The sequence below is a fragment of the Furipterus horrens genome, unplaced genomic scaffold, assembly GCF_987537825.1.
Source record: "Furipterus horrens unplaced genomic scaffold, mFurHor1.1.pri manual_scaffold_4, whole genome shotgun sequence".
Classification (NCBI taxonomy): domain Eukaryota; kingdom Metazoa; phylum Chordata; class Mammalia; order Chiroptera; family Furipteridae; genus Furipterus; species Furipterus horrens.
Window position 1 is genome coordinate 52,342,040 of NW_028327174.1, and position 23,416 is coordinate 52,365,455.

General features: G+C 54.0%; 1 protein-coding gene across 2 annotated transcripts; it reads right to left on the reverse strand.

The window, feature by feature from the left end:
* Positions 1–224: 224 nt before the first annotated feature.
* Positions 225–22,018, reverse strand: KRT80 (keratin 80). 2 transcript variants are annotated; one of them, XM_090273208.1, is made up of 9 exons: positions 21,549–22,013; positions 15,341–15,549; positions 11,316–11,376; positions 10,951–11,046; positions 4,309–4,473; positions 3,680–3,805; positions 2,820–3,040; positions 2,280–2,335; positions 225–2,157 (listed from the first exon to the last, which is right to left on the reverse strand). In XM_090273208.1, the coding sequence occupies exons 1-9, from the start codon at positions 21,846–21,848 to the stop codon at positions 2,033–2,035; spliced, it is 1,359 nt and encodes a 452-aa protein (XP_090129334.1). In that variant the 5' UTR covers positions 21,849–22,013; the 3' UTR covers positions 225–2,032. The 2 variants fall into 2 exon arrangements, with proteins under 2 accessions (XP_090129334.1, XP_090129335.1); XM_090273209.1 differs by having other exon boundaries at positions 2,129–2,192; positions 21,549–22,018.
* Between the last annotated feature and the right edge of the window lie 1,398 nt (positions 22,019–23,416).

The following is a 23,416-nucleotide window of genomic DNA, read 5'->3' on the forward strand; positions in this document are numbered from 1 at the left end:
GGACATGTCAGGAGGCACTGGGAACATAGGTCAACACTGGTATAGCCTCCTTGTAGGATGGTGGGGCAGGATACCTTTCATATCCACGTTGTCTTGGTCTGAAGGTGTGAGTAGGTTCCTGGCCCCCTCGCCCCCTAATTGGAGAATTCACAGAGTCCTGTTGTCAACCTGTTTGACCAGTGACTGACCAATCCCAAAAGGGGAGATAAAAATAGACACATAGCTTTATCCATGAACAAATCTCAGTACTTTATTCATCCCTTGGCAGGGAGAAGGGGGCTGTGCCCCAAAGAAGTCAGCCAATTGGGTAGGGTGGCTGGGATATGTGTTATCAATTCAAATAGTATACAGCACTGATTATGCAGAAATAGGAAGGGAAGCAATAAGTTAAAAGCCACATAAGTTATGAAAAAATATATTTTATATATCTTGTATCCCCGCTGAGGATTTGCTCCCTTGGAAACCAATAAATAGGCAGAGAAAAAGCAGCAATCAGCACCCTTTTGGGACTTCAGGGGTGAATATATGTCTGAGTTCCCTTCAGCCGGAGAGCATTAGTAGCCCTTCAGTGCCCCCCCACAGGCCTGGAGAACCTTGAGCCCTAGAAGGAGCCAAGACCTCCTGGAAGAGGAGATGAATGAATCAAACTACTTTCTTGGGGCTAGAAGAGGAGGGGAGGCAAAGGACAGGTAAGACAAGAGAGGGAAAGAGAGGAGGTGGCTTGTGGAGTGAAAGGCTAGAGCTGCCAAGATCTCCCTACAATCTCCCAAGGTAAGAGCCAAGAGGAAAAAAGAGGAATGCTCATCCCAGCCCCAAATCTTGTTGGATGCAGAATCTCTCTTTGGTTGTCACTGGGGCTCCCCAGCCTGACCTCAAGGGCTCAGAATGTCCCAGCCCTTCCTGGACTAAGCCTTCATCATGGCCCCGCTGGAGGCAGGGGAATGGGCATGGAAGGAGGAGGGCAGAGGGGGGAGAACAGGAGGAGTTCTAACCCCACAGGTGTAGGGTGTTCTTGGGCCCCTTGATGAATGCAGAGAAGGGCAGAGCCAGGCTGTTTGGCCTGATGGAGGAACAGAGACCCTGAGAAGGGATTCATGGGAAATGAGCCTAGGGTTTCATGGCAGGGGTGGGGTTAGGGGCCTGGTACAACAAAGTCGGGTTTCAGGTGGAGAAACACCTGGGTGGGGCTGGGGTCGGGGTGCAGAGAGCTGAGATCCCAGGCAGGGTAGTGAGCCACAGGATGGCAGGGAGGGGAAGGGAGGATCTGATTCTTCTGCATGGTCTCAGGCTACCATCCAGCCTTTTCCCAGGGAGTTCATCATGGCAAGAATAGCTTCTGGAGAAGGTGCTGGGAGCTGCCTGGGCAGCCTGTCCATTTCTGACTGTTACCCCACAGGAGGAGAGAAGATGCACAGGTGTGTTTGGGTTGATCTCAGAGGTTCAAGCTCAGGTCCCAAATGCCCAGGGAGCCTCCTTCCCTCACTCCCTAATACTGTCAGTTCTCTGAGGGGCCCAGGTGGTGCAGGAAAGCCAGGGGCACCCACCCCCCACCAGGAACTCCAGATCTGGGGGTGGGGGAAGCAGTCCTCATCAGCCTCTGGTCCCTGGCAAGGGCTGGGTGGGGACACTAGGTGGCTACAGAGGCTGAGGCAAGGCTTTAGGGCAAGGGTTGGGCAAAAGGGTCAGAGGGACCTTGGTCAGAACCCTTTGTTGGGGAGGAGTCTCAGGGGAATGAGAAGGCAGAGATAAAACTGACCCCAATTCCAGTTTACCCAGTCAGGAAACATCTGGCCAGAAGGTTGAAAGGGTAAGATTGTGAGATATTGATATGGAGTGGAGTGACTTTAAATCACTGGTTATAGTTCTGTCCCATCCCTGGCACCCTCAAGAAAACAGTCATTGTTCTGAGCTCTTCTCAGTTCAGAATCAGGTTTGTCTCTCAACCTAGAGACTCCAAACTGCTTTCTTGAGTCTAGCTTAAGACTCTCCTGCTGAAGGGGAGTGACCTGGAGCTCCTGGGGTCCAGCTGCCCTTACTCTGAGGCCTCCGACTCTTGCAAGAGGAACTTCTCTGACATTTCGGTGATTTTGATCACGGGGCCTCTGCTGTTCTTCTTCTTCCGGGAGGGAGCTCGTGCAAGGCAGCACTTCGAGGAAGCTACAGGGGGCATAAGGGGTGGCGGAGGGAAGGGACTGGAGGTTTGGGAGCCACTTAAAATGATGCCTTTAGGGTCGTGGTCCTCATACCCTGTCTCCCCACCATGGGGCAAGTAGACTCACCAGTTCTGGATCTGGATTGCATAGTGCTGACTATGGCCGCCGAAGGTACATCAATCCTGAAAAAGGAAGAAAATAGTGGGATGTGAAGGCTTATGTTCCCCTGGGATTGGGGGTTTTGGGGCCTGGCAGGTAGAGGGCAATTCTTGGTTGTCATTCCCAGCCCTGAGCTGCCTTGCTGGGTGACCCTGGCTAGCCAGCTTGTCCGCTCTGGGCCTGTCTCTTCTCTCCTGTATAAATGGCTAACATTTACCAAGAACTTGTTTGAGACAGGCATTTGTATGCAGAATCATATTAATCCTCCCCACCCCATGTGGGGCATGTCCAGATAGAAAAATTGAGAATTTTTTTTTTTTTTTTTTTTTTAGCATTCACCTTTGAAAAATTGAGAATTTAAGGATCAGGGCCAAGGTCCCAAGTTGTAAGTAACCAAGCTAGGACATGAACCCAGGTCTGTCAGGCTCCCAGTATCATGCTGGAGGGGGCAGCTGGCTTTGTGTGCTACCTCTCCCACAGCTCCATCCTGCTGTTTCTACCCCTCACCGGCTCTCCTCGCCCTCCACCAGCTTGCGGTAGGTGGCGATCTCAATGTCCAGGGCCAGCTTTGTGTTCATGAGCTCCTGGTACTCTCGTAGCTGCCGGGCCATGTCCTTCTTGGCCTGCTGCAGGGCCTCCTCCAGCTGTGCCAGCTTGGCCTTGGCGTCCTGGAAGGCCAGTTCCCCCTGCTCCTCGGCCTCCTTGATGTTCTCTTCCAGTTTCATGCACTGCAGCCAGGAGGACAGAGCGAAGGGGTCAGTGAGCAGGGGTGGGAGGGAGAGAGAGGCCCAGGGCCAGGAGCCCACCTCTGTTCTTGATGGGGGTGTGTGTGGGCACAGCGGGCTAAGGAATCCATTTCTGGGTGTGATAATGGGTTGCCTTGAAGCAAGAGGGAGTTCAGAGAGACCTAAGGAGACACTTTCCAAAGGCCGCCAAAGAGGGAAGTACCCCAAGTCACCAGAGGAGTCTGTCCCAGCTGTCCTTACAGGGCAGCATTGCTTTGAAAGCTCATCCTGGCTGGAAGCTGGAGCTTGGGCCTCCACTCCCTTCTCTCTGTATAGCTAGCAGGAGGTGGTGGGCTCTGGTATGTGTGGTGGGGGCTCTCTAACATTTCAGCTGCCCTGGCCAGTCTACAGAGTGCTTTCACATGCAAGCTCATGTGATTCTCATAGCCATCTTAGGAGAACAGGTGAGGAACCAGGCACAGAGGTGCTAAATGACCTGCCCAGGTCTCTTAGTCAGGTCACTTCCTCTTGCACGTACTCAGCATGTGTGAGTGTGTGTGAGCGAGAGAGAGGGAGTGACAGAGACAGAGAGAGAGAGACAGACAGATAATGTGTGTCCCTGTGTTCGTCCCTGTAACTCACATGGCTCTTGATGGAGAGGATCTGGGATCGCAGCTTCTGGATGCGCACATTGAGGTCAGCGATCTCGCTGCGGCTGCTCTGGAGGCTGTTCCCAAACTGGGCTGAGCAGGCAGCCCGCTCCTCCAGCTGGAGGGTTTAGAGGAGGGTGGTCAGGGGCTGTTCACTGTGTCCCTCCCCAGCACCTTCTGTTTCTGGCCTCTTGCTGCTCCTTTTTCTCCTGTCCCCAGCCCCCCTCCTCTGCAGCATCACTGCAGACCAGCCTCCCTCTCCTATGCCCCCCCCACCTCCTGACCTCACCACATCCTCCTACTGGCTGCCCTTGACTGAGCACCACAAGCTGTGCTCACACCTGGCCTAGCATTGCTGGGTGGCAGCACCACGCTAAGCTTCTAGGGGTACAGACTATGAGCTTTCCTGGCCCACATCAAGCCTTGGGGCCCAGAACAACACTGGGCTCTGGAATTCCCCATACCTGCCTGTGAAGTGCCTGCTGTGGTTTCCTACCCCTGTGCTTCCCCGTTCCCCTTTCCCAGAATCTCAGCACACACTCGAAGGTGACCTGGGCCATCACCTGGGCAGCCCCTCCTGTCCTGGCTGCCGCTCCCCACCCTGCACAGTCGGCCACGAACCTGCCTGCGGGAGTACACCTCGGCCTCCTCCAAGCTGCGAGCCGCAATGGCATCGTACTGGGCCTTCACCTCCTCCACGATGCCGCTCAGGTCGATGTGGCAGCGTCTGTCCATGCCCACAGTCACTGACACGTCCTTCACTTGGGCTGCCAGGTCCTTCAGCTCCTGGTGGGGCACAGACGTGGAGGATTCAGGGCTGATGGGGGTGGGGCACCTCCCAAGTCCCTTCATCTCCAGGGTGAGTGCAGGGTGGGCTACTCTGTGTTTCTGGAGAGACGATCAAAGCATGAAAGCTGCCATACCTGCCATGTTGGACTCTGGGGAGGCAGCTCCCCACCCCACTCACACACCCTGTGGCCGCCTTCTACGAGCAGAAGGGAGGACCCTTGGCTCCAGAGGCCCACCCTGCATGCCTTATTCCTCTTCACTTTCCCCACTCCCCACACTGTGGCCCACTCCCACAGTGCACGCCTTTCTGTTCCCTCTGCTCATAGCTGCACCCTCGTGTCTCAGGGGTGTGCAGTCCAGTCTCTCTCCCTAGAAGGGGAGCTTCCCAAGGTCTGGCAGAGCCATTTCATCTCCAGACCCCCAACATTTGGCAAAGGAGCATCTCAGTTTGTTGAATAAGTGTTGGAATGGAAGCCTATGAATGATGAGGTGTGGGAGTGGGGCTCCTGGCTAACAAGCCTATACTCCCGATCCCCTGCCAGAGGCTGAGGCCAGGTGACGTCATGGTCACCCTGAGACTTACCGCCCCCTCCCCATCTAGCTGAGGGGCTTACCCGGCAACAACAATGGGACTTAGGCTCAGTATTTTCATCTTCTCCCTGTCCTTTATGATCCCTCTTTGTCCCTCCTCTCTGTTCTCTTCTCTGCTCAGAAAATGCCAGCTCCCGTCCTCAGAGACTCCCTGGAAGTGGTAAAGCCTCCCATTTCCCTGGGGCTCACTCCAGGCCCGGCTGTGTGCTAAGTGCTCTCCGGGCAGCCTCACCTTTCATCCTCACCAGGCCTGCACCGGTGTTAGCCCCAGATCATGGATGGAGAGAAACAGGCACAAGGAGGTTGTTGCAATAGCTGTGAGCTCAGGGCCCTTTGCTGCTCCTGCTAAGCTCCCGTAGAGGAGCAGAGACAGGAGTCAAAGCTGCTCTCTGTCTAGCCCTGGACTGGCTCTTCTATCACACCTGACAGCTTCTGGCACAAATGCTCAGGGGTGTGTAGAGAGGCAGGAAGGGGCTGCAAGGTGTCACCTCTTTGGTCCTGGGCTGCTTTCCCTGAAGGTGCTAAAGAACTTCCAGCATCTGGTTGGGGCTCCATTGGAAGGAGGAGGAGGCCAGCTGAGGAAAGCCACCCCTCCCCCATCTGCTCACTGCCCTGGAAAAGGAAGCTTGGGCAGTGGCAGGCATCCTGCAGCCTGTCTGGGAGCATCCTGGCTCTGCCCTGAAGCTGGCAGGTCCCTAAGCCCAGTGGCAAGCTGACCCTTGGGGATCTCCTGACAAAGGGTTTTGGTTGATCTTCAAACGAATAAAGATTGCTGGGCAAAAGTGAGGGAGAGCTGGACCTGTGCCAGAATAAGGTCCATGGTGCCCACAGGCTCACGCTGCACCTCTGCAGCCCCTGGTTACCACTGGAGATTGACATTGCCCACATGGAACTGACATCCTGGCCAGGGCTGCTTGGCTGTGGACAGTTTCAGAGATGGAGTTTTGGGCCTTCCTGGGTCAGTACATTGTGGGGATCAGTGGGCATGCAGAGTTCTAGATAAAGCCCTCTGTTGGCCCAGGCCTAGGGGTTGGCCTTCATGACAGTTCAGGAAAAGGCCAGGACACTGTCAGAATGCTCTGAAGGAGGGCTTCCCCAGCAGGGTGAAAGGATCGGCAAAACAGCGGATGGAGTAGCCAAAGATCGTTTCTGGAAGGAGGCAGGGTATGCAGGAGCTTGGTAAACAGAAACAGGAAATGGAGGGCTGAGAACATCTGCAGGCCGGCTCAGACATGCCAGCCCCACGGGGCTGCAAAGGGTATAACAATGCCGCCTTATGTGGTGTGAGTGCCACCATGGGACGGGCCCCCAGAAGGATGTGCACCTCCAGGATGGCAAGAATTACGTGGAAGTACAGGTTAGAACTTCTCTAGGGAACCAGAGCCTGAGGAGGGTGGCTCCCTACGTGGCTGAGGAGGCTGCCACCTGGGTGACCACCCTCCGTGTGGTCCCTAGGTCAGAGTAGATGGTAACTCTGAGGGGTCACTGAGTCCTGCTCAGTCAAATGTAGTGATGGCCCTGGGCTCTGCATACTACCACTTCTTATAAGCTGGGTAACCCTGGCCAAGTTTTTAAACCTCTCTGAGCTTTGTTTTTTTTCATCTGTAAAGTGGGTATCATTATAGAACCGAAAATAGCCAATGTTTACAAATACTTACCATGTGCCGGATATGGTCCTAAGGGCTTTGGGATAGAGTAGCAAAATAAATCCTCACATCAGGTCAATGAGCGAAGTGTTATTAGTCTCCCTACTTTATAGATGGGGAAACTGAGGCACGGAGAGAGAAAAGAACCTGCTCAAGTTCACGTAATTACTGAGCCAGGATTAAAATACAAACTGCTTTAATGACCATGTTCTCTTAATCATTATCCCCACTTCATAGAGTTGTTAGGATTAAATGAGATTATACCTGGAAAGCCCTTATTAGCAGGGTGCTGGAGATATAGTAGGCCCTCAATAAACAGTAGCTAGGGATACTTTTGTAACTTGTGAAGGTGATGGAGCCAGGGGCAAGTGTCCATGGGCAGAGCAGCCTATTCCTGGAGCAGACTTCCCAAGGCACCACGAGAGCAGGCGCCAAAGCAGCTTAGACACGGCAGCTTCTCTTTGCTGCAGTCTGCCTCCCAGGAGGTGTGCCGGGCTGCAGGGGGCTGTCCTCAGATTCTGCAGCTAATCTCCCTGGAACCAGAGTTTATGGGTGGGGCAGGTGGCGTTCTGGCTGACTGCAGCCAGGCCCCAAATGCACTCAGGAGCTGGAATGCACCTTGGCAGCTGAGGGACAATGTCAGCCTCTACCAGCCTAGGCTTCTCTTGCCAGTCTGTGTCCCAGGAGGTGAGGGGCAGGGGAACTGCCCAGGAGGCTGCAGTGTGTAGATGAGGCTCCAAGCAGCCCATGGCCTTTGGCTCTTGAGAGAGGCTTTCAGGCCTTATCCCTGCGTGTGTGTGTGTGTGTGTGTGTGTGTGTGTGTGTGTGTGTGTGTATTTTGGGGAAAGCAGAGGGCTGTTTCCTAGGACACAGAGGTGGGATGACACCTGAGAAGTCTATGCTTTGCTGATCTGGTGTCTGTTCCAAAGTTAAAACTAGAATGTCCAGCCATCCTGGGGCTACTCACATCTGCCATGTTTTCCTTCCACATGAGGTGGCATGGCTGGCTCCTTCCTTTGCTTAGGCCTGCTCTGTCTGATGGGGTAGCCACTAGCCAAATGCAATCAGAACCCCTGAAATGTGGCTAGTCAGAACCGAGATGAGCTGTAAGTGTAAAATATACATAGGATTTTGAAGACCCAGTATGGGAAAAAATATATAAAATAGCCCCTTAATTTTAAAACATTGATCACATGTTAAATAATCATGTTTCAGATATATTGGGCTAAATAAAATGCATTATTAAAACTAATTTCTTCCTGTCTCTTTCATTTAAAAAAGTATGGCCACTAGAAAATTTAAAATGATATATTATTAAATTATATCATTATAATTACTTAGAATACACAATCTATGTGGCTCACATTATATTTCTATTAGTGCTGGCTCACTGGTGTGGGGAATCTTTTTAGCACAGAGTCAGTGTTGCCTTCTCAGTCTGCGTGGTACATGAAGAGAAACTCAAACCTCATGTCCTAACACCAGTTTGCACCTTGCTGCCTCCCAAAGTCACAGTCACTTCTCTAAGGCCCTGAGCAGTCCCCTCTCTGGAGCAATCTTATAGGAGCACAAGCCAAACCTTGCACCCCTTCTGCAGCACCCCTCCCTGTATCCACCAGGGGCTGCCCGTTATGCTTAGAATAAGGTCCAAACCCCGGCTCAGGGTCCAAGGCCCTACCTGATCTGGCCCCGGCCAGCTCTGCCCTGGCCAGAACTGCTGCTTCTTTCCCTTTAATCACCAAACTCACTTCTGCCTCACGGGCTCTGCATAGCTCTTCCTTCTGCCTGAAGTTCCCTCAAATCTCCAGAGGGCGGAAACTTCCCAGTTTGGGCCTTCTCTCACTTGCTCCTCCTCTGAGATGCCCCCTGCTTTGGAGTCTAAAGCTTTCCCCTCCCTCCAGCACAATTGCCTCACTGGGTTTCTTCGCAGCCCAGCACTCTTCACCCTCCAAAATAATCTTGTGCAGATGTTTGTTTAGTTGCTTATTACCTGCTGCCTCTTAGCTAAGCTGTTTACCCCTAAGAGCAGAGACTATGGCCATCTTGCTCACTTGCTGAGATAGCAGTGTCTGGCACCTGGCAGGCATGTAGTGAACACTTGTTAAATGGATGAATAGATTTAGTTCTCATCACAACCCTATGTGCCTGCTACTATTATATGAGGAAACAGAAGCACGGAGTGGAGCAATAACTTGCCCAAAGTCACAGAAATGGTAAAAAAAGGTAGAGTCAGGACTGGGGTCCCAGGGCTGCAAAGGCTAAATGGAGCAGGAGCCGAGAGGCTCTGTGGCTGTACCTGAGGCAAAGCTCAGGCACCCGGCTGGTTATGCCGGCCTCCCTCTAGCTGTGCCTCCTTACTTGTAGGACTGCTCTTTTGGCTTAGAGTTTGGGCTCTGTGCTTGCTGAGATGTGGGCGAGCAGAGTGCAGGGCAGATTAGGAAACATGGGTCCTGCTGGTGTCTTCCTGGGCTCCACCCACAGTGAGTTTGGGCAGAGGGACCCCTAACCCACTTCTTAAGCCAATCAGTCGTGCCACATAGGGCTTGGACTGGCTGTGGAGGGTTCTGCCAGGGGCATGAAGCCCCTTGGGGTTGGTTGATGAGGGTGGTCTGCCTACAAGGCTGCCTTCCTGCTGTCCCCAAGGACTGTGGAGTTCTCTAGGCTCTGCTACCTCCCATGGCCACAAACAGGTCTGAGGCTCATGGAAGCCCTACTAGGGACTGTGGGAAGATAGTGTGGCCATGACACCCAATCTCCCTTGCCGCAAAATAAGGCCACGAAGATATGGTTAGCAGCCCCCAGAGCCATTTTAGCAGAGATTTTTGATTGTGGTGGTAACTTCCATCTCTGCTCTGACCTTGGCTGTATTGCCATTGTTTGGCATCAACAGTTTGAAGTATTCCCCCTGAATATTTATAATTTTCTCATTTACATTTAAATTTTCAAATTGATTTTTAGAGAGAGAGAGAGGAAGGGAGAGAGAGAAACATTGATTTGTTGTTCCACTTACTGATGCATTCACTGGTTGATTCTTGTATGTGCCCTGACTTGGGATTGAACCCATAGCCTCAGTGTGTCAGTTGGGATGATACTCTAACCAACTGAGCTACCAAGCCAGGGCCTAAAATAGTATGTAAATTTTTTTATCCTCACCTGAGGGTATTTTTTCATTGTTTTCAGAGAAAAGGGAAGAGAGAGAGGGGAGGGGAGAGAGAAAAACACACAGAGAGAGGTTGGGGTGGGGAAGAGGGAGAGAGAGGGAGAGAGAAAGAGAGAGAGAGAGAGAGAGAGAGAGAGAGAGAGAGAGAGAGAGAGAGAGAGAAAGACATTGACTTGATTGCCTTCTCATATGCACCCTGACTGGGGATCAAACCCACAACCTTTCGGTCTATGGGGAGATGCTTCAACCAACTGAGCCACACTGGCCAGGACAGTTTGCAGTATATAGGCTGCCTAGTCCTGTCATCCCCAACAATAGTGCTGCCTACTCATAGCTGAATTGAAGCATCACCCCTATACCTCCTCACCCTTGAAACAGGAGGTGTGGAGAGGAGACTGCATGCTACAAAGGATGCTCCGGAGGCAGGGTTGAGTGGAGGGGCAGCATCCAGAAGCTTGCAGCAGGGCCCAAAGCCTTGCTGCATTGGCAGTGTGCTAGGCCAAGAGCTTAGGGACAAATGAGAATGTGTCTAGAGACCCCTCTGTCTGCATTTACTGGGTCAATTTTGTTCGGTAGAAGCTAGTATTGTCTGGAAGCCAGAGAGTCCGACTATAGGACTTCCCTGCCTTGGCCCCAAACTGGGAAGGGCGAAGTGTCTGACTATCAGAGCTGGAACTGTGGTTACCTGCAGTGCAGGCCGCAGGAACAGAGAGAGATTAGTTCAATAAGAATGGCTGTTCAAGAACCCCTGGTCCCTGCTCTGAGGCCACCTCCTGACCCTTGTCCAGAGGCGCCTGGTCCTCTTCATGCCCTCAGTATTTCAGCACAAGGAAGGCATGGGTTCTCCTGAGAGAGAGGCCGTTTGGGAACCTACCTGCCCATGCTCCACACAGTAAGTGATGAGGGGACATGTTGGGTTATTGACAGCAGTGCAGGAAGGGGTTTAGGAAATCATCACAACTGTGGCCAGAAACAGTGTGTGTGAAGGCTCCACGCTGCCTGGACCTCCTGCCCTCCCCTGTGCCCCTTGGCCAGGTCAGTTCTTGGCTCTGTGGGACACTGGCCCCATCTCCTCACCTGCTCGTAGATGGTCTTCATCAGCTCCACGAAGCTCTGCAGACTTTTCAATTTGGTCTCCAGTTCGGTCCGTCGAAGACACTCTACGTCCAGGTCCTGGAGGTGGGAGCAGTGGTGAGTGAAGGGAGAGTGAGTCGAGGGGTCCCAGGGCAGGAGTGAGGTAGGGGCCTTTGCTTCCTGGGTGGGACAGGGGTGATTCCCACAGGAGACCTGGCTCAGAGCCTGGGAGGAGGAGCAGGGTGGGGACAGGTATCTCTCTGTGGTTCTGGAACTCAAGCCTCTGAGGGCTTTGCTTGGGGATCCTGAGGGAAAGCAGGCAGAGGGTCCATGAGGAAGGAGTCCCTGGGGCAGGCTGGGCAGGCTACCTTCTTTAGCTGGACGAAGGTAAACTCCATGTCTGTGCGCTTGGAGATCTCATCTTCATACCTGGGAGGTGGGGAGGTTGAGAGAGAGAGACAGAGAGAGAAACAGAGAGAGAGAGTCTGCTCAGCTAGATGTGGTGGGAGCTTGGGGTTTGGTTAACCCTCCTTGGGTGGGACTTAAGTGTTCTGCTGTTCCATTTGGTGTCTTGTGACAATTAGAAAAAACAATTCTTCCTTCTGGTGGATGGAGACCCTAGTCTTCTATGACACTCCCCCCACCATGACACCCTAGTGTCAGCTCTGGGGAAGCAGGCAAACATGTTGTCCTTCTTGACTATCAGCCAGTCCTCTCCCAGTTGTGTCTGTCCACTTGCCAGCTCTGCTCCACATTTACCTCCTCCAGGAAGCCTCTCCTGATTGTGTAGCCTTTTCACTCTGACACTTTGTTCCCTTATCTTTTTTTTTTTATCTCCTCCCCCAGGTGTCTCAGTTTCTAACAAATGGTGCCTTTCACTGAGCATCCTGCTCACGCTTCAGCCTCTCCCACCTCCATCCTTCATTGCAGCCTTCTCCCCTCTACTAGATGGCAGGACACCATGCCATCACGTTCCTTCCAGAAGGAGAACAGGAAGAGTGTGGTCTTCACAGTCAGATAGCCCTGCATTGTGGCTTTGGGCAGGTAACTCCACATCCCCTTCCTTGAACCCCTGGTCTTCCAGGGTTGTGCCTGTGTGCCTGTGCCTGTGTGTGATGTGAGTCCACTCCTGGTGTAATGACAGACATGTACAGTCGGCACCCAACTAAGGTGGGTCCCCCTTTCTCAGATGTGCTTCCTCCTTCCTCAAGTCCACCTCGTGTTTGGAACAAGGACACTGTTGGATGAGGAGATGGGACCACTGGACCCCTCACCTTACCCTCTTCCTTTAGTCAAGACATATGTCTTAGCCCCATAAGTGTGTGTCCACCAGCTACAGGCTCTCCACTCCCCACCCCAGCCTTGCCTGCCTCAACGGATGTGGAGATTCAGTGGCCTCCTGTTTTCCTCCTTCCTCTCCAGGGAAGACCTGAATCACTGGTGGCTCTAATTACAGCCGCCTGCCTGCCCCAGTCCCTGACCTCACTCATAGCAGGGCAGCGTCACCCATCGCCCACATCAGCTGGCTGGACCTGCAACCCCTCAGGCCTTCTTTCCCACCCACCTTCCCAAGGGGAGAGCAGACAAAGGGGGCGAGAGCATGCAGGGCACTCTGGTCTCTGAAGCTCGGGGAGCTGAGTGTGTACTCTCCCTGGTCACTGCCTTGGCTTCTGAAGGTCTGTGGGTGGCTCTGAGGGTGCAGGTCACAGTGGCCAGGTGAAGGGGTGGGTTACAGAGATGGTCCTGCAGTCAAGGACTTGCCAGAGCAAACAAGATGCCCAAGATGCATGCCCTGCACCCTCTCCTGTGACCTTCAGAGGCCCCCGTCTGGCTGGCCCTGCTGGTCCCGTTTCACAGATGAGGAAGTGGAGGCCCAATGAAGGGCCTGAGGCTCCTGTGGTGTGCTGGTTAAGCAGGGGCCTCAGAGCCAGGCTGGTGGGGCTCCAATCCTGCTTCCTTGCTAACCAGCTGTGTGACCTCGGATAAGCTATTATGTGTATCTCAGTCATGATACTAGCGACACTGTGAGGATGAAATAAGTAAATAGATGAAGCAGTCACAATGGTGTGTGGCACCCACTAAGTCTACTGCTACTGTTACCACCTAAGCTCCGCTGGCTCCAACACTATCCCGAGGCCCCCAACCCCTCTGCCTTGGCCTCCAGCTTTGTCAGAGCAAAACCGTGGGAGGCCTCATTGCAGAGAGTGTGGGTGGTTTTCTGCACGTCCTTCATGAATCCTCAGGGCTAGGCTGACTTGAACAGGCTTCCCTCTGGATTCTGGGGTCCTCTGAGAATTCCCAGCCCTGGGCACAGGAGCCTGGGGATCCCCAATCTGAGAAGCTCCTTATTGATTGGCCTTCCCCACACAAGCCTCTCCCCCTTTCACTTCCCCTCTGAATAGTGGAGTTCTGCCTGTCTGGGAGCAGGACCCTGGGCAGAGCTGTCCAGTCAGGGCCCTCTGAGGTGCCAGACTCCTCCTTGCCCCTTACTGCCTTCCTCATCCTTCTGTGCAGCCTGCCCTCCACCCTTCTCATGGACACCACTGGGTTTCAGCCCCAGTTCAACCCCTTAACCAGATGCTCTTGTGCAGTGAGCAGCTTGCACAACTGTGTGCAGTGTACCTGAGTCACGTGCTGTGGCCTTGAGAAAGCTGTTCCCCCTAGCTGGGCTTCTGCTTCATTCTTAGTAAATAGAAGGGTTAGCTAGCTGATGCTTGGGGTCCCAGCTACACCAAAACTTTGGGAAGTCTCCATCCTTACAGATGCTTAGGTGGTTGCCATATCCCCCATTTCACTTCCAATCTTCAGCTAGCCACCAGCTCCCAAACTGTTCTCCCCGGGTTTCAGCTGTCACACCCATAGCACTCCCCCCCACCCTTCTGACTTGTTTATTTCTAAGAGGGAAGCTGATCTCATCGGCTTTGTAGAGGCAGGGCACACCCCTCCTCCTCAGGGCTTGGCCTGGCGCCTCCTGGCTTCTGGGGGTGTCCAGGCTTTGCACAGCCAGGCTGCAGCTTTTCGGACTCTGGCCTGCAGACCCAGAAGCCCTCCAGCCTTGCTTTGTCTAACTCAGGTGGGCTCTCTATCAGAGAGAGGAAGAGACGCTAGGAGCCTAAATAGTAACATCAGGTAGCAGATGGAACCAGGCAGCAGGCCAAATGAGGGGGCTGAACCAGATTAGAACACGTAGTGTTTGTACAGAACTTCCAGTTACAAAGTATCTCCACGGATATGATCTGGCTGGGCCCATGGGAGCAGCCTCTCACCCTGGATGACATAGATCAGGGATGGGTTTTAGCACGCATGGCTATGTGACTGAGGACAAGCCCCTGTCCTCTCTGGGTCTGTGTTTCCTTTCCCATATAAGTATGATCCAAGGCCTCCCCCTAGCTCTGACATTCTCTGATCCTTTGAGGGCCAATGACCTACTAGATACCAGTGCAATGAGTCTCAGATTGTGGTGCACGAACATCATTTCCCTCATTACCGTCAGCATGGGCAATCGGGTTCCCTTTGTGCTTTCCTAGGACCGGGGAGTACAGGGCTGGGGTAGAGGCAGCCTTCAGGCCAGAGAGGGGCCCAGTCATGAGGAACAGCCCAGGCCAGGGCTGCAGATCATGCCTACTGGCTGGAAAGTTCCAGGCAGATCCACAGAGGAGGAAACTGAAGCTCCAGAGTGGGGAGAGTTTCCCGTGTGACCATGTCCTCTGAATGTGGCCTGAACAGAGGAGGTGATACAGAAGGATGGCGGGCAAGCTAAGCCCCAGCCCAGATCCCTGGACAGGCTGCCCCCACCCTCGAGCCCTGCCTGGCTGGCTGCTCTGGAGGTAGCAGGCTCTGTTACCCTCACCTCTCTGGGTCCCACTGAGGCCCGCACACACCCCATAGAGAGGACTGCATATTTATTCCACCAGAACCCACTGCCTCTGTCTTCTGTCTGCACTTGTTCCCTTTCCCTCCAGCCCAATCAAGATGGAAACCCCACGCCACATCCAAAGCAGGAGCCCATCTGTTGCTCTAGCATGGCCAGTGGGATGTGTGGGCAAGAGCAAGAGTGTTTATGGACACAAGATGAGGGGATAGTGGACAGTGGCTTCAATGGTGTCCAGGGGCCAGCGAGCTGTCAGAATCACAAGACTAATTTCCTTGTAAGAGTCACTATTTGGGGGTTGGGGAACTGTGGATTCATTGCCATATCCCTCAAAATTTAGAATACTGCCTGACACTTAGTAGGTCTTTAATAAGTATATCTGGAGTCAAGAAAGGTTTCTTAAAGAAGTTTCCTCTTTTTTTGGCTTGAGTGGCCCTGGACCTTGTTCCTGAGTGCAGGTTGGTCCCCACCCACAGTCCCTGCCCACAGCCCCTGCCCACAGCCCGCTAGGGTGCACTGTACCTGACTCGAAACTCCTCGACTTTCTCCAGCACCTGCAGTAGGTTGGCTTCCAGCTGTCCCCGCTCCTGGCTCACTTTGCGCAGTTCCTCCTGCAGCCGGCCCTCATAGTTCTCATAGAGGTGCCCAAGGTCAAAGGCAGGCGAGCCCTGGCCCTGCAGGAAGCTCCAGCGGGTCTCCAGGAGCTGGTTGCGCTGCTCCAGGGCCTGCACCTGGGGGAGCAGGAAGCCTTCCGTGAGAGGGCCAGGGTCAGGCCCAGAGGCCCCAGCCCCACTGGGGAGCCCCGGCCGGGGCTTCCCTGGGAAGTGGCAGCTCATCTGGTCTGTGCAACTACCTGGGGCCCTCACTCAGCACATTCAGGTGGCATCTCCAACTACTGATTATTCAAACTAAAGATGGTGAGATAAGGAGGGAATCGAAGAGAGGTGGAGCCAATTAGCAAAGGTTTCCTAGGGGAGGAGCATGGCCAGCTAGATGAGGGACGGGGAATGAGGGTGTGAATGTGACAGGCTCTTTGTGTCCGCCTGGGGCTTGGGTGGGAGACCCCAGGGAACCCAAGGTGTCAGAGGCCCATCTGCCACCCCCCTTGACAAGCCTGGTCTCATCTTGCTTTGGAAACTCAGCAGGGCAGGGCCTGGTTGGTACTTAATGTTAATCCTCCCGGCAACCTTGGACCTGTAGCCTTGCAAACCCTCAGTTTCCCCAGCTAGCAGTTGGGGATGATATCACCTGCCCATGTCTGAGGGCTTTTGGAAGAAGAGCCTGGGATGTGCTTTGGAACCAAAAAAGAAGCCACTGTTTATGTGACTCCTTCTGGGTGTTAGGCCTGTTCTAAAGCTTAGCATGTTTAACTCATTAAATCCCCACAACAACCCAATGGCATATTGTTATGAGCTGCACACTACAGATGAGGAAACAAGGCACAGAGAGGTTAAATAACTTGCCCAAGGTCACAAAATTAGCAAGTGGAAGAGCCAGGTGTGGACTTGAGTTAGTTTGGGTTTAGAATCTTTTAACCACTGCAACATATGTCTGTCTGCTGCTGGGGTCACTGTGGGCCCTGGGACCCATCTACCCTTCTTTGCTGGCTTCTGTCTCTAGTTAGGCCAGTTTTTCCTTGGGGACAAAGGCTCTGGGCTCAGTTGCCCATCTCAAACTCTCCCTCCCTCACGCTCTCCTGCTCAGACTGCTACACGGGCCCCACGGTCCTCAGCTCACATCCCAGCCACCAGCAGGCTATCAGGGTTCCTCTTGCCTCCTTCTTCCCTCCACCGAGTCCAGCCAGCCTGGGACTCCCCCTGCCTCTTCCCTTCCCTGCCTGTCCTCTCCAGGCTCTAGTTTCTTTTGGGCACTACCCTCTCCACCATCCCAGTCCCCTCCAACATGTCCCCTGTTCCCCTCCTGCAAAAAGCCTCTGCTGTTCCCTCCAGTACGAGGCCCTCAGTTTATCTGCTCCTCACTTGCCCTGACATACCATCCTTCCTGTCAGACTGACAGCCATCTGCTCCCCTCTTGGGGTCCTTAACTCCTCGGAGCCCAGGACAGGGATAGGCCACTGAAACAGGAGGGATGGCTGGGGCCTGGCTTCTGGACAGTGTGGGCTGTTGCTGTCATGAGGATGTTGTGATAAGCAGCCCAGGATTCTCCCTGTGGCCACAGGTGAGTAGGTGGGCTTCTTCTTGCCCACTACTGGCACCTGCTCCCAGAGTCACAATCTGAAAGACCAGAATCACAGCCAGGAACCTTTTTGATCAGGTGGTCTGTACCTTCATTCACAGAGGAGGAGATAGGGGCCCAGGGCAGCTAAGTGACTTGTCCAGTGTCACACAGAAACTTGGTGGCCAAGCTTCCCAGAGATACCCATTTGATGGCAGCTGCCTATTCTGGACCTTCATGGGTTCCCTATTGCTCCTGAATTTGGGTGCCAGGTGGGCCCTCCTCTCTCTTTCTCTGTCCTGCCCTCACCCCCAGTTTTCTCTGAGACACTCTGGTGCCTGTGGGAAGTCTCCCTTGACATTTCCTGTGACAACACCAGCAGGAATAATGGATGATGCCACTGTGGGCTGTCATTCCCCTGCTCAACTCTCATTGGTACTGGTAAGTTCAGCTTCAAGCTGACCTAAGCCTACAGTCTGCTATAGTCGTAGCCAAACAGGTTCAGTAGGGATGGAAGTCAAGTGGGTTTCTGTCTTACTTGTGTGTGTGAAAGGGTTTGTTGGGGGGTAGGTATCTGCTCGCCCCACCTTCACTCCGTTTTGACAAGCAGGAGCCTGTGTTGACACTGAGGGTGGGGTGAGAGGAGAGATGTGAGGCTCCTTCCTCCACCCATAAGCAGCCAAAAAAAAAAAAAAAAGAAAAAAGAAACCCAAAAACAAAACAACAAAAAACTTTACACCAGGAAGTCCTTCCTATAGTCTAACCTGACTCCCCTATGTGATAGCACTAGCCTGCTGGGAGATGGAGTGCATTTTGCCAGCCAGGGAGCATTTTGGTTGTGGGGGATCTGGGGGTAGCCCCCTTCCCCTGGCCCTTGGGGGAGCTGTCTATTGTCCTAGTGCGTGGGAATGGAACTGAACCCCCACCCAAGACTTTCCCTGCGGAAAGGCTCCTCCCTCTTGGAACAAAGACCTAGGGAGGTGCCAGGTTAATTGTCACCATCCTCCCAAGGGTGCTGAGCACTCATCTCTTACTCCCCTTCCTCCCCATTCTGGCTGATCCCCCTCTGCTCTTAGATCACACGTTTGTAATTCTAGGAGGGGCCTCAGAGAGCAAACCCCTGGTCTACCTGTCTTCCATTGTACAGATGAGGAAACTGAGGCTCAGAAGCACAGAATTCACTGTGACTCAATTCCATGGTACTGGGTGGTCCAGACCAGGGTGGGAAGAGATGTTTTTTTTTGTGTGTGTGTGGGGAACTGAGCAGCTCAGGTTCCCAACCCACGGGTCCACACTCCAGGCAGGAGAGTGTACAGGGTGGTGTTCCTGGGGCATGCACATCCTATTCTTCAGGTGAGGGGGTTTGTCAAATCTCCTGCCTTCAGCCAGAGGTTGACTTTGATCAGGGACCCTTGGGGTCTCCATCAGGAAGGACTGGTTTGTGCCTTCCTGCCTGCAGGTAGGGGGATGGCTCCAGTCACTTCCAGAGGTCACATAGGCCTGGGGGAAGACCTTGTGCCCATTTCTCTGACTCCAGGCATTTTACCACCGTGGCTTTGGTTCCTTCTGGACAACCTACTTAGGCTGACTGCTGGCAGTCCTTACTCTTGTCTCATCTCCAACCCCTCTGTTGTCTCCATGTGAAGCTGAGAGAACCCAGCCAGCCGCCTCTGCTGGATGTTGCCATTGCCCTCTCCCTGCCTCTCTCAGCCTCCTCTCCTGTTGCTGCATCTACTCATCCCCCCTCCTCTCATGGCTGCTGCTGTACCAGTCTTTACACTGGCGTGAGCTCAGGGCCCCCTCAGAGCAGGAGGGGATGTGAAGAACAGAGAGGGTAAGTGGCTTGGCCCAGGAAACACAGCCTGTGAGTGCAAGAATCAGCATTACTCTGGGGCCTCTTGCCCGCTTCTGGTGGTCCTCTCCAACAACTCTCCTCCTCCTCCTCCTCCTTGGTGCTCTGATTTCTCTCCATGCCTCAGAGGACAGAGGGGATGTGGAGCTGAAGGGCCTTGCCTGTCCCTTCTTTTTGCCTAGAGCCCCCACCCCTGCACTGGTTCTGGCATCTTGCCCCCAGGCCCACATATCTCCTTCAAGCCCTATGCTGTATCCCTGTCCACAGAGCTCCTCCACCACTCCCTCCCTCTTCTCAGGTTCCTGTCCGGAAGGGACTAACTGGGTTCAAGAGTATCCTGGACTGGGCCCATTTATGGTATTTTTAATTTAACAAAGAGAACACACCTGGTACATGGTAAGTGCTTTATAAGTGATTTTCAAAAATTATGCCATTTGATTATGACAAGCCATTAAACTGATGTGTACTGAGGCACACAGAGTTTAAATAATTTGCCTGAGATTACACAGTTGGTCAGAGGTGGAGCCAGGATTCAAACCCAGTAATTCGGCTCCAGTTTGTACACTGTTAACTGCTACCTGCTTCCACTCAGGCCCTCTGAGTGGCCTTTACAAGGAGAGAGAGAGGGACTCAAACTAATAGATCTTCTCCATAGAGTTGGCAAGTCAGCTGAGACTCCTCGGGAAGAGCCCCAGCAATCAGGGCCCCCAAAAGACTGGCATCCGAGGCTCCCAGCGTCTACCTTAAGAGCACCTGTCTCAAGGCCCAAGCTTGAGGGTTGGGAGGCTCCAGTTCTGCTAAAGATGTTAGGGAGCATCACCCTGGCCCCTGGGCACAGAACCCCGACCACTGAGGCCCCCTCCCTGTGCCTACTTATCCTCCTGTCCCCATGGCAGAGGCACAGGGTAATATTAGCCCTGGTGTTTGAGGGAAAAGCCACCCATGTGAGCCAAATTACATAGCTCGTGAAGCATTCCTTTTAAGGGATTAACCTGGGTTTGGAGAGGAGGTGGTTCTGCAGGGACCTGCCTCCTCAGGGCAGTAGGCTATTCTCCTAGGGCCAACAGCCCAGCAGCGCGGGGCTCTGCAGCCAGCTGGGCTGGGAGAGAGGGTGCTTCACAGCCCTCACTTAGGCACTCCAGGTAGGGGTGCAGCACAGGAATGCTGACCTGGGCACATGAATGGGGGAAGGAAATGGTTCCCATCTCAGAGACTATTGGCTTTGTGTCTCTAATCCAGCTAGTAGACTTGCTGGTTATGTGACCTTGGGCAAGGCACTTAATCTCTGGATGGGCAGTCTCTTTACACGAACAGCAGGAGACCTAGCCTCTGGGGGGTGTTGCTGTGTGGGCTAAATGACACGTATCTGCAAAATTCCAGGCACAATCTGATGCTCGATTGCTTCTCTCTGCCCCTCTTTGGGAGGGCCCCCCTCCTGGGGACACTAGCAACACTTAGGGGAACACAGAAGCAGGGAGAGCAAGCTGCAGGCAAGAGCTGAGTGAGTCAGGGCAGAGGGGTGGGGCTCTGGTTTACTAGGGGTCGGGGGGCAAGGAAATTGAGTTTTCCTCATTAGTGAAATGGGCATAGAATGATTTCTTTCCTAAGATTGTTGAAGGAAGTAGAGATAAATATGGAAGCACCCAGCACAGTGCCTGGTACATCATAAACAATGAAGTAACAGCAGCTATTAGTATTGTAACTATTTTTCTTAGGCAGAGCAGGAGGGAGCAGAGATGAGGGCTGGTCAGAGGTGGTTTCTTGAAGAAGGTAAGTGAAGAGCAGGTTTGGGAAGTGGACAGGATTTCTCAAAGCTCTTCTTTAAAAATTAAATTAAATTAAATTAGAATTTATTTTTATAGAGAGGGGAAGGGAGGGAGAAAGAGGAGAAACATCAATGTGTGGTTGCCTCTCACACCCCCCCAAGTGGGGACCTGGCCCACCACCCAGGCATGGGCCTTGACTGGGAATTGAACCGGCAACCCTTTGGTTTGCAGGCTGGCACTCAATGCACTGAGCTACACCAGCCAGGGCTCAAAGCTCTTGAAGCCCTTGCCCTGGGGCCAAGGTGGTCACGAGTGCTCATACCAGCATGCCGGCTATGGTGTTGGGGTCTAGCGAGTCAGAATTCTGGGGACTCACTTCCTCTACTCAGGTGGGTGCCCGGCTGGCTGCCTGTTTCTGATTTGCAGCATCCATCTCTGGCATTCCTAACTCTCCACTCCACAGCTGCACCGCGCTCCGCAGCCTCTTTCCTTCCGGAAGTCCCCACACACATGCCTCCTTGTCTCTGCTGGTGCTCCTGACTCCGGGAAGCTAAACAAGGCCAGAGGCTGTCCATAGCCTTCAGAGTAGGACTGCATACCAGGCCTTCATCAGCTATTCCTAGGAGGGGGCATCCTCTTGGCCATACTCAGAGCTCCTCCCTAGTCCATGCCTGGGAGGAGGGTGACCCCAGGCCGCACAGCACATTATTATCCATACATTCCTCAGAGGCCATCCTGGCGTCTCTTTCTCCCCCTAGCCAGAATGGCTAAGGGACTTCCCTCCACATCTCTCCGCTCAGAGCTAGCCTGCAGAATTAGCAAAGCTGGCTCCCCATTGGCTGGGGCCAGGGGTGGGGCATGATGCTCCGGAAGTACAGAACAGCCAGCCACCTGCCAGTCCTTGGTTTTCAGAGACCCCCTTCCCACTTTTGCTTACCTTGCCAATCAAGGAGGCAAATTTATCATTGAGGACCTTCATCTCCTCCTTTTCCTGGGTCTTCTGCTGCTGGATGGCTGGGTCCACCTTGAGGTCCAGGGGCACGAGCAGGCTGGGGTTCACGGTCACCTTGGGGATGATGCCAGCCGGCCAGCAGCCTGTGAGGCTGCGAGAGCTGAAGCCTGGCCCGGGGGCTCCGCAGCTGCCCCATTCCGAGGTCCCAGGCCGGGGGCCACCCGCTGGAGTCACCTCACAGCTGCTAAGGCTGCTGAAGCCAACGACGCAGGAGCGGCAGGCCATCGCAGGCCCCCGGGCCTGGAACGCGGAGGGTGCAGGGAGGAGCGAGGGAACCTTTGCGGGGTGGCGGCGGCAGCTGGCTCCAGTCGCAGGCAGGGCAGGCTGGGTACTGAGGGGCAAACACCTGTTGTATAGTGCTCATTAGCTGCAGGAGGGCAGGACGCCTCCCAGCCCGACCAACCTGTTAGATGATGTGCTGCTCTGGCCCCTCCCCCGGCACCACTCCTCCGCCAGCGGGGGGGCGGGGTCTGCCTTGCGGAGGGGGGCTGTTCACAGGCCCTCAACCCAGCCGGGCCTGGCTCCGTGGAGGGGGGCAAGTTTGGGCTGGCTGGGTGGGAGTGGCAAGGCTGCGAGAGGAAGGGGCGATTCAAGGAAGGAGAGAGCAAGAGGGCGCGTGTGCCTTTTGCCTCTCACCGCAGACCTCACCGCATACCTGAAGGCTGACGTAGCTGGGCCCACATACTTCTGGAAAAGATGAGGCAAGCGCAGGCCCTGGGCTCCCGAGTGTAGGGCAAACCTTCTTGAGTGTAGGACTGCTGTCCCCGACACTGTGCCAGCCTAGCATTGGAAAACAGCACCTTTATTCTGTATTTTCCAGTTGCCCAAGAGTCTCCCTGGCTTATATTCTTTTTCCCTGTCTTCCTCCCACTCTCCCTCCATCCCTCTTTCCCTCCCTCCCTCTTTTCCTTCCTTCCTTCCTTTCTTCCTTCCTTCCTTCCTTCCTTCCTTCCTTCCTTCCTTCCTTCCTTCCTTCCTTCCTTCCTTCCTTTGGTCTACCATTTATTAAGCACCTACTATGTGTATCCCACTGTCTCAGAGACTGGAGAGGAAATAGATGGTCATGGCCAAGAGCTTTTGGCTTTGGACAAGTGAGACATGGGTTTAAGACTCAGCTTGGCTGCTCACCACTGGTGTGACCCCGGGCAGGTTACTTAATTTCTGCCCTCCTGTGTAACATGGGGATGCAACCATCGATCCCGCAGCAGGTGGTGTCCGCAGAGAACATATTGGAGGCTAGCACCAGTCCTCAGCACATGGTGGCTAAGACAAGTGCCCGCCTTCTGGGAGCTGAGTCTGGCGGGGGAGGTGGCCATGACCAAATACTGCCCTGCCTCCAGGGCTGTGAGAATGTGCCCCTGCCCCCCTCCCATTCCTCCTTTCTCTCTTCACCTCCTTCCCTTGTTTCATTTTAAATATGAAGTAGAAACAGAAAGACAGCACGTTGCTCCCACGGAGCCCTGGCTGGGCAGGAGCAGGCTCAGTCCGCCCAGGGCACTCCCTCCCTCCTTCCTGAAGCTACAGAGGCTCCGCTCTTCACGTCCATGGAGCTGCCAGCTCCCCTGGGTATGCCTCTTCCTTCCTCCCTGGCCTGATGTCCCTGGGTGCTCTTGCACTGGCTGGCTGGCTGGCTCTGTGTGTCCTCCCTGGACCTGGCACTCCCCCCTGGGTGGTGGGGTCACAGCAGGGGAGGAATGTGTCTAAGACAGAGTCAGGCAGTCAGGAGAGAAGAGACGTCAGCCCCCTCTGGGACAGGAGATGAGAGCCACTGCTGGGGTCACATTGCCCATTCC

Bases quoted from the DNA above. Each gene is read 5' to 3' on its own strand.
- KRT80 (XM_090273208.1), bottom strand. From the start codon at position 21,848: ATGGCCTGCCGCTCCTGCGTCGTTGGCTTCAGCAGCCTTAGCAGCTGT. The intron at 11,047-11,315 runs GTAGCCTGCCCA...TCCCACCTCCAG, and splicing joins CCTTCGTCCAGCTAAAGAAG to GACCTGGACGTAGAGTGTCT. The intron at 2,336-2,819 runs GTGAGGGGTAGA...TTCCTTTTTCAG, and splicing joins GTGGAGGGCGAGGAGAGCCG to GATTGATGTACCTTCGGCGG.